At 38.6% G+C, this 10,364-nt stretch overlaps 1 protein-coding gene across 1 annotated transcript; it reads left to right on the top strand.

The window, feature by feature from the left end:
• Positions 1-788: 788 nt before the first annotated feature.
• Positions 789-5,662, top strand: LOC132099004 (N-lysine methyltransferase KMT5A-A-like). Its single transcript, XM_059505354.1, has 6 exons — positions 789-892; positions 1,127-1,325; positions 1,970-2,126; positions 2,254-2,443; positions 4,942-5,028; positions 5,636-5,662. The coding sequence occupies exons 2-6, from the start codon at positions 1,220-1,222 to the stop codon at positions 5,660-5,662; spliced, it is 567 nt and encodes a 188-aa protein (XP_059361337.1). The 5' UTR covers positions 789-892; positions 1,127-1,219.
• The last annotated feature ends 4,702 nt before the right edge of the window (positions 5,663-10,364 follow it).

Genomic DNA, 10,364 nt, shown 5'->3' with positions numbered 1-10,364 from the left:
TTCTGGGAGAGGGGGAAGCTGAAGCGGGGGATACGGAGCGCAGCAGGTTTGAAAGTTTGAGAGTGTGAAATATAGACAAAAACATGGCGAAAAAAGGTTTTACACGAGAGGAGGCAATTGATTTGATCTCTGATTACACCTGGGAAGAGGCTGAACATGATTCATCGGACCCGGAGTCGGTATTCAGACGTTGAGGAGGTGTACTGGTTTTGATCCAGTCGAGGATTGGTAAGTGAAGCTTATTTATTTGTTTCTTTCTGATGAATCGATGAGAAATGAATAAAATAGTCAGACTCCGTGTTTCTGTTCGAAAAAACACTGTTTCACACACTTATATGTGCGTTGCACACACGTGTTAGCGCGTATGTGCATGCGTTCATATGTGCTCATGTAACGTTAGCGTTATGTGTATGGGTGCGTGTGCATGCATAGCCTACATAATTTTCTGTGTGTATGTAAGTGCATGGACATATCTCTCTCTCTCCCTCTCTGTGTGTGTGTGTGTGTGTGTTTGTTTTTATTACATAGTGGGGTCCTCAACACGTTAGCACACTCACATAGTGGGGACTGAAAACATAGTGGGGACCAAATCCCCGGTCCCCACAATGTTTTGCTTGTAATCGGCTCAGGAGGCGGTGCTGATATGGCTAGTACAGTTTTTTTCTTGATCCCCTCCATGAACAAAAACCGGATTTCTGTGTGTGAGTGTGTGTGGCTGCGCTGCTCTACAGCGCCCCTGTAGCCGGGTCGCGGAACTGCACCTCTACACACACACATGACGTAATATGTGAAGGTACACATTTTTTTCAACTGCTCTTGCGCAAGTCGCTTAATTAAACGACAAAACCAACTTTAAACAGTGTCTGTCAACGGGAAAAGTACATTCTTACAGGTAATTAACCTACTTATTGAATTATGTAATATAATATTAACAAATAAACATCACAAATTCGAATTATTTTAAGTATGTTTATGTGATGGAGTTTTCTAATGCGATTAATTAACGTTAAAGGTTTTATCAGAATCAGAATCTTTGAATGTGGCGAATGAACTATTGATAAACTTAAATTTCACGTCGTTATATAATTGAAAGTGTTTACTTGTGCGTGTAACTGGTATTGTAAAGTGTTATAAAGTGCGGCGTGGCGGGAGATTGTGAGACCGCGTGACCTCTCTGAGTCACTGGAACCGGAGGAGCGACTTGAGGCAGCCTGTTGAGATGAGACCGAGAAGAATAAAACCGTTAAAAGAAGCGGAAGATCATGTTCTCCGTTGCATCGACAAGACCGACGCACTGGAGGCCAAACACATAAACGATTATAAAGGTAGGTTTGTAAAGAACTTAGATGTTGTCGTGACTGATTGTGATTAGCACTATGGCGCTCCCCACATGATGCGGGAAATATAAATATATTTCATGGCCATGAATAGGAAGTCTTCCACGAATGAATTGTGAAACTGCTAACACCAGGGAATAAAACAGCAAATCGTGGCCACGAATAAACAAGGCAGCGAATGATTTCTTATTTTTGTTACCACGATATAGCAAAGAGCCTATAAGTTAGTACTGAATAGTAAGGCCTAGGTAACGTATTGCTAGCAAGACTGGGTTTCTGAATTGGCAACGTTATGAGTGGTAAATTTACAGTAATCACATACGTTTTAACTATGATTTAAGTGGTTTAAAAACACTAAATATTGATAATATGAACCATGATTATTTTATGGGATCTGGGTCCATTGGGATATAAAGGATATTGTGTTTGTTTGTTTTAGCAGTTTTAAATTGCTCTTTGTGATAGTATCTAAATTAATGAAAGAAATAAGCATGAACTATGAAATAATGTTGAATACATTGGTTAAACTATTACAAAGCATAAAAGTTGTTTACAGTTGGCTAACCATCAATTTATTAGTTACAGGTCTACAAGGAATTGTATCAACAATTGTATTTACCCCCTTTTTTCAGGTCGTGGAGTGTTTGCCTTAATTCCTTTTATTAAAGGAGATTTTGTTGTCGAATATAGGGGTGAAATGATCACCTTAATTGAAGCCGAACAAAGAAGAGAGGCCAATCAAGAATTTTTTTTTATGTTTGACTTCATCTGGCAGAACAAGAAGTGGAGGTAGTTGTTTTTTGTTTGAATACATTTGAAAATTTACAGAAAAAAAAAGTAATTTTCATTTTGTTCAAATCCAAATTTTTCTTGTTGTAGTTTGTTAGGCTAAATGATCAATTTTTGTTTCCTGAAGCATTGATGCAACTCATGAGGATGGCACCCTTGGCCGCCTTATAAATGATGATCACATAAACCCAAATTGTACAATGAAAAGGATTATCGTTGAGGGAAAACCCTGTTTGTGCCTATTCGCTGCAAGAGATATCATTCCTGGAGAGGAACTCACATATGACTATGGAGGAAGTCACTGGCCTTGGAGAAAGGTTTGGCAAAATTTATTTTACTACTTTTATAATTTGTACAGTAGAGGAAATGGAAAGTTTCTAATTAAAGACCCAGTATGTGCATTTTTTTTTAGATTAAAATATATAAATAAATTACTAGAACAATGCTATATATTTTTGTTGACCTCCATACATTATCCCTAATGTTTCCAAGAATGTTTGAAACCAAAAGAAATCAGTTATTTTAACCAGTGTAGTGGTGTCATTGCATCACCTGTCAACAATGTCATACCTGCATGGAAACGTCAAATGAATAACTTTTTTTTTTCTTTTTGTGGTAATACAAATTTATCTAAGGGAATAAAAGCCTTTACAAAGGCTTAAAATACATATATTACAGCAATGAGGCAATAAAAATTTTGGTTCAATCAAGGATCAAAGCAAGTTATATAGTTTTATTGAACAAAAATGTTAGAATACATAATGTAATATTTAAAAAATATATAATCATAACTTAAAGGGATACTCCACCCCAAAATGAAATTTTTGTCATTACCATTGGTACAATGTTGTTCCAAACCTTTAAAAGCTCTGTTCATCTTCAGAACACAATTTAAGATACATTTTATAATAAATCCGGGAGTCTTGTGACTGTCCCATTGACTGCCTGGTAAATAACAGCATCAGGGTCCAGAAAAGTTTGAAAGACATCCTCAGAGTACTCCATCTGCCATCAGTGGTTCAACCTGAATGCTAGGAAGTGACAAGGATTTCCTCTAAAATGTCTTAAATTGTGTTCCAAAGACGAAAAAAGCTTTTATAAGTCTGGAACGGCATGGGGGTAATTGATTAATTACTAAATTTTCATTTTGGGTTGGAGCATCCCTTTAAGTGTACTATCCCCCAGTTTCACAGACAAGGTTTAAGCCTATAGTAACAGAAATAAGATAAGGAAATCCTTTAAAGTACTTGTTTTGCGAGTACATGTTCGGTGCTATATGCACAGCTTGCAGCCAAAGTCCTTTAATAGTCTTTGTTGCAGCGCTTAAGTTAAAATACTGAATGTGATTTAATAAAATGATATGTTAAAATGTGTGCTTATTCTGTGGACATAACCCCGGTAACGCTCATCTGTTTTCAATGCAGCTGTAATAAAAGTATACAGAATATGTAACTTAATCAAATAAATGAATATATAGGCTACAACCAACTGTATTTGGTGTTTTGTGCCCAATAATTTTTTATTTTATTTTTTTTAAGGTCATTACATTTTGGGCACAAAAAAAACAAATACAGTTGGTAAATAATAAAATAAATAATAGTATCAGAATACATTTTAACTGATAAGAGGAACACACATTTAACTCATGACTCATAGACTGCTTTTGATTTACAGTTAGTGCTGTCATAAAATTACGATTATGTGTGCACATTAAATTATCCTGACTCATTGAGCCTGGCTCAAATTAGTGAGACTGCGTGAGCTTAAATTGTCGTTTATGAAACAGCTTTAGTCCCAATTGATTTGTTAGGTTATTTCAAGTCAGATTTTGGACTTTAATCACCACTTTTCTTAGCATCTTTTATAAAACAGCCCCCCCCCCCATTGTCTTTTCTGTTGATGTGTTGTCAGTTTTCTCTTTGCTTTGCGATTGTATTGTTTTACTGCTTGAGAACGTGTGTAGTGTGAGGGGCATTGTTTGTCATCCATAGCAACAGTAACTAAGGGTGGGCAGGTATTGCGAGTGGTCAATTGAACTGTGGCCTAATTCTGGTTTAGTCTAAGCTCTGTCTGTGAAACTGGCCTAAGTTTTATCCAATCCTTATTTAATATTGTCTAACAACAATTAATTCAAATGTTCACTTGATCATTAACATTTGGCTATTTCTTTACAATAGAATTGCTACAGCTACTGTCACTTCTTGAACAAGAACATGTGGACATCAAAACATGCAAACTGCTTTAATTTAGTTTTTTTCAACGTGATGAATTTTCTATGAGCAGAATATTTAGGAAGATAATGTATTGTCCTGTGTTAGTGTAGGTTTAATTTATCTTTTATTTAATGGAATAGCAGCCTTAGTGAATTCACAATAGCACTTTGCTAAAGTAAGAGTTTTAAATGGTTTAAATGCATAGTGCAGCCTTAGGAAGTGGTTTAAAGCGTTTCATGGATTCTCATCCATGGAATGCACCACTTCGGATATTTTGCCAGTTAATCAACAGTTAAAATAGTAATCATAAATTTTTAAAATGGAGTACTCCTTATGTAATCATGACATCCCTTCTGTCTATCAGTCTTTCTTTTCTTTTGTCTGTCTCTGTCGGTCGGTCTGTCTATTAATTTATTACATGTGGTTTTGACTTGGGAAAGTCTTGCACACTGTTTCCAGTGTAATGTACGTAGTGGGGACCTGTAGTTTTAGGAAAGCCATACAAACCCTATGGTACCAAATACACACATTTCACAGGTTTAGCATAGTGGGGACCTTGTCTAATAAGTGATGACTTGTAACTATTTTTTAAACAACTTTAGCCTCCATGCAATGATGATGACAACATGACAGCCATAGAGAACTGCTCTGAGGATTCTGTAACTACTGCAGGCACTTCACGATTCACAGCTGAGGTATGTGTATTTATTATCTCTCTCTGTGTCTTTGTCTCTTTATCTGTCTGTGTCTGTCCGTCTGTGTCGGTCTCTTTATCTGTCTGTATTTCTGTCAGTCTCTCTATCTGTCTGTCTGTGCCTGTCTGTCTGTTTCTCTGTCTGTCAGTCTCTTTATCTGTCTGTGCCTGTCTCTGTGTCGGTCTCTTTTATCTGTCTGTATTTCTGTCAGTCTCTCTGTCTGTCTGTGCCTGTCTCTGTCTGTGTCGGTCTCTTGTATCTGTCTGTCTGTCTGTCTGTATGTCTGTGTCAGTCTCTTTATCTGTCTGTGCCTGTCTCTGTCTGTGTCGGTCTCTTTTATCTGTCTGTATTTCTGTCAGTCTCTCTGTCTGTCTGTGCCTGTCTCTGTCTGTGTTGGTCTCTTTTATCTGTCTGTCAGTCTCTTTATCTGTCTTTCTGTCTGTCTGTGTCGGTCTCTTTTATCTGTCTGTGCCTGTCTATGTCTGTCTCTGTCTGTGTCGTCTCTTTATCTGTCTGTGCCTGTCTCTGTCTGTCCGTCGGTCTGTCTATTAATTTATTATATGTGGTTTTGACTTGGGAAAGTCTTGCACACTGTTTCCAGTGTAATGTACGTAGTGGGGACCTGTAGTTTTAGGAAAGCCATACAAAACCTATGGTACCAAATACACACATTTCACAGGTTTAGCATAGTGGGGACCTTGTCTAATAAGTGATGCCTTGTAACTATTTTTTAAACAACTTTATTATAGCCTCCATGCAATGATAATGACAACATGACAGCCATAGAGAACTGCTCTGAGGATTCTGTAACTACTGCAGGCACTTCACGATTCACAGCTGAGGCATGTGTATTTATTATCTGTGTCTGTCTTTGTCTCTTTATTTGTCTGTGTCTGTTTGTTTTTCTGTCTGTTTAGTCTCTTTTATCTGTCTGTCTGTATGTCTGTGTCAGTCTCTTTGTTTGTCTGTCTGTCTGTTTTTCGGTCTGTCTGTATGTCTGTGTCAGTCTCTTTATCTGTCTGTGCCTGTCTCTGTTTGTCTATTATTTATTATGTGGTTTTGACTTGGGGAAAGTCTTACACACCGTTTCCAGTGTTATTATCTCTGTCTGTATCTTTGTCTCTTTATTTGTCTGTGTCTGTCTGTCTGTGTCTGTCTCTTTATTTGTCTGTGTCGGTCTCTCTATCTGTCTGTCTCTGTCTGTCAGTCTCTTTATCTGTCTGTGCCTGTCTCTGTCTGTGTCGGTCTCTTTATCTGTCTGTGCCTGTCTCTGTCGGTCTCTTTTAGCTGTCTGTATGTCTGTGTCAGTCTCTTTATCTGTCTGTGCCTGCCTGTCTCTGTCTGTCAGTCTCTTTATCTGTCTGTGCCTGTCTCTGTCTGTGTCAGTCTCTTTATCTGTCTCTGTCTGTCTTTGTCAGTCTCTTTATCTGTCTGTGCCTGTCTCTGTATGTGTCGGTCTATTTATCTGTCTCTGTCTGTCTTTGTCAGTCTCTTTATCTGTCTGTGCCTGTCTCTGTCTGTGTCAGTCTCTTTATCTGTCTCTGTCTGTCTTTGTCAGTCTCTTTATCTGTCTGTGCCTGTCTCTGTCTGTCTTTGTCAGTCTCTTTATCTGTATGTGCCTGTCTTTGTCAGTCTTTATCTTTCTGTGCCTGTCTCTGTCTTTGTCAGTCTCTTTATCTGTCTCTGTCTGTCTTTGTCAGTCTCTTTATCTGTCTGTGCCTGTCTCTGTCTTTGTCAGTCTCTTTATCTGTCTGTGCCTGTCTCTGTCTGTGTCAGTCTCTTTATCTGTCTCTGTCTGTCTTTGTCAGTCTCTTTATCTGTCTGTGCCTGTCTCTGTATGTGTCGGTCTATTTATCTGTCTGTGTCTGTCTCTGTCTGTTTCAGTCACTTTATCTGTCTGTGTCTGTCTCTGTCTGTCCCAGTCACTTTATCTGTCTGTGTCTGTCTCTGTCTGTCCGTCGGTCTGTCTATTAATTTATTATATGTGGTTTTGACTTGGGAAAGTCTTGCACACTGTTTCCAGTGTAATGTACGTAGTGGGGACCTGTAGTTTTAGGAAAGCCATACAAACCCTTTGGTACCAAATACACACATTTCACAGGTTTAGCATAGTGGGGACCTTGTCTAATAAGTGATGCCTTGTAACTATTTTTTAAACAACTTTATTATAGCCTCCATGCAATGATGATGACAACATGACAGCCATAGAGAACTGCTCTGAGGATTCTGTAACTACTGCAGGCACTTCACGATTCACAGCTGAGGTATGTGTATTTATTATCTCTCTCTGTGTCTTTGTCTCTTTATCTGTCTGTGTCTGTCCGTCTGTGTCTGTCTCTTTATCTGTCTGTATTTCTGTCAGTCTCTCTATCTGTCTCTGTCTGTTTGTGCCTGTCTGTCAGTCTCTATCTGTCTGTGTCTGTGTCGTCTCTTTATCTGTCTGTGCCTGTCTCTGTCTGTCCGTCGGTCTGTCTATTAATTTATTATATGTGGTTTTGACTTGGGAAAGTCTTGCACACTGTTTCCAGTGTAATGTACGTAGTGGGGACCTGCAGTTTCTTTATTTGTCTGTGTCTGTCTGTCTGTTTTTCTATCTGTCTGTATGTCTCTGTCAGTCTCTTTATCTGTCTGTGCCTGTCTCTGTTTGTCTATTAATTTATTATGTGGTTTTGACTTGGGGAAAGTCTTACACACCGTTTCCAGTGTTATTATCTCTGTCTGTATATTTGTCTCTTTATTTGTCTGTGTCTGTCTGTCTGTGTCGGTCTCTTTATCTGTCTGTGCCTATCTGTCTCTGTCTGTGTCGGTCTCTTTTATCTGTCTGTATGTCTGTGTCAGTCTCTTTATCTGTCTCTGTCTGTCTGTGTCCGTCTTTTTATCTGTCTGTGCCTGTCTGTGTCGGTCTCTTTATCTGTCTGTGCCTGTCTATGTCTGTCTGTCTATTAATTTATTATATGTGGTTTTGACTTGGGAAAGTCTTGCACACTGTTTCCAGTGTAATGTACGTAGTGGGGACCTGTAGTTTTAGGAAAGCCATACAAACCCTTTGGTACCAAATACACACATTTCACAGGTTTAGCATAGTGGGGACCTTGTCTAATAAGTGATGCCTTGTAACTATTTTTTAAACAACTTTTATTATAGCCTCCATGCAATGATGATGACAACATGACAGCCATAGAGAACTGCTCTGAGGATTCTGTAACTACTGCAGGCACTTCACGATTCACAGCTGAGGTATGTGTATTTATTATCTCTCTCTGTGTCTTTGTCTCTTTATCTGTCTGTGCCTGTCTCTGTCTGTCCGTCGGTCTGTCTATTAATTTATTATATGTGGTTTTGACTTGGGAAAGTCTTGCACACTGTTTCCAGTGTAATGTACGTAGTGGGGACCTGCAGTTTCTTTATTTGTCTGTGTCTGTCTGTCTGTTTTTCTATCTGTCTGTATGTCTCTGTCAGTCTCTTTATCTGTCTGTGCCTGTCTCTGTTTGTCTATTAATTTATTATGTGGTTTTGACTTGGGGAAAGTCTTACACACCGTTTCCAGTGTTATTATCTCTGTCTGTATATTTGTCTCTTTATTTGTCTGTGCCTGTCTCTGTCTGTCTCTTTTATCTGTCTGTATGTCTGTGTCAGTCTCTTTATCTGTCTGTGCCTGTCTATGTCTGTCTGTCTATTAATTTATTATATGTGGTTTTGACTTGGGAAAGTCTTACACACCGTTTCCAGTGTTATTATCTCTGTCTGTATATTTGTCTCTTTATTTGTCTGTGCCTGTCTCTGTCTGTGTCCGTCTTTTTATCTGTCTGTGCCTGTCTGTGTCAGTCTCTTTATCTGTCTGTGCCTGTCTATGTCTGTCTGTCTATTAATTTATTACATGTGGTTTTGACTTGGGAAAGTCTTGCACACTGTTTCCAGTGTAATGTACGTAGTGGGGACCTGTAGTTTTAGGAAAGCCATACAAACCCTTTGGTACCAAATACACACATTTCACAGGTTTAGCATAGTGGGGACCTTGTCTAATAAGTGATGCCTTGTAACTATTTTTTAAACAACTTTATTATAGCCTCCATGCAATGATGATGACAACATGACAGCCATAGAGAACTGCTCTGAGGATTCTGTAACTACTGCAGGCACTTCACGATTCACAGCTGAGGTATGTGTATTTATTATCTCTGTCTGTGTCAGTCACTTTATCTGTCTTTCTCTGTCTTTCAGTATCTTTTATCTGTCTGTATGTCTGTGTCAGTCTCTTTATCTGTCTGTGTCTGTTTGTTTTTCTGTCTGTTAGTCTCCTTTATCTGTCTGTGTCTTTCTGTCTGTGTCAGTCTCTTTATCTGTTTGTTTTTCTGTCTGTTAGTCTCTTTTATCTGTCTGTCTGTATGTCTGTGTCAGTCTCTTTATTTGTCTGTGTCTGTCTGTCTGTTTTTCTATCTGTCTGTATGTCTCTGTCAGTCTCTTTATCTGTCTGTGCCTGTCTCTGTTTGTCTATTAATTTATCATGTGGTTTTGACTTGGGGAAAGTCTTACACACCGTTTCCAGTGTTATTATCTCTGTCTGTATATTTGTCTCTTTATTTGTCTGTGTCTATCTGTCTGTGTCTGTCTCTTTTATCTGTCTGTATGTCTGTGTCAGTCTCTTTATCTGTCTCTGTCTGTCTGTGTCGGTCTCTTTATCTGTCTGTGCCTGTCTGTGTCGGTCTCTTTATCTGTCTGTGCCTGTCTGTGTCGGTCTCTTTATCTCTCTGTGCCTGTCTATTTCTGTCTGTCTATTAATTTATTATATGTGGTTTTGACTTGGGAAAGTCTTGCACACTGTTTCCAGTGTAATGTACGTAGTGGGGACCTGTAGTTTTAGGAAAGCCATACAAACCCTATGGTACCAAATACACACATTTCACAGGTTTAGCATAGTGGGGACCTTGTCTAATAAGTGATGCCTTGTAACTATTTTTTAAACAACTTTATTATAGCCTCCATGCAATGATGATGACAACATGACAGCCATAGAGAACTGCTCTGAGGATTCTGTAACTACTGCAGGCACTTCACGATTCACAGCTGAGGTATGTGTATTTATTATCTCTGTCTGTGTCAGTCACTTTATCTGTCTGTGTCTGTCTGTTTCTCTGTCTGTCAGTATCTTTTATCTGTCTGTATGTCTGTGTCAGTCTCTTTATCTGTCTGTGTCTGTTTGTTTTTCTGTCTGTTAGTCTCTTTTATCTGTCTGTCTGTATGTCTGTGTCAGTCTCTTTATTTGTCTGTGTCTGTCTGTTTTTCTATCTGTCTGTCTGTCTGTCTGTGTCAGTCTCTTTATTTGTCTGTGT

This window comes from Carassius carassius, chromosome 2, assembly GCF_963082965.1.
Source record: "Carassius carassius chromosome 2, fCarCar2.1, whole genome shotgun sequence".
Classification (NCBI taxonomy): Eukaryota; Metazoa; Chordata; class Actinopteri; order Cypriniformes; family Cyprinidae; genus Carassius; species Carassius carassius.
This window is presented reverse-complemented; position numbering and strand designations above follow the sequence as displayed.

Excerpts from the sequence above, each read along its gene's own strand:
- LOC132099004 (XM_059505354.1), top strand. The coding sequence starts at position 1,220 with ATGAGACCGAGAAGAATAAAACCGTTAAAAGAAGCGGAAGATCATGTT. Across the intron at positions 1,326-1,969 it reads ACACATAAACGATTATAAAG|GTCGTGGAGTGTTTGCCTTA; the intron begins GTAGGTTTGTAA and ends CCCTTTTTTCAG. Across the intron at positions 5,029-5,635 it reads CAGGCACTTCACGATTCACA|TGTAATGTACGTAGTGGGGA; the intron begins GCTGAGGTATGT and ends CACTGTTTCCAG.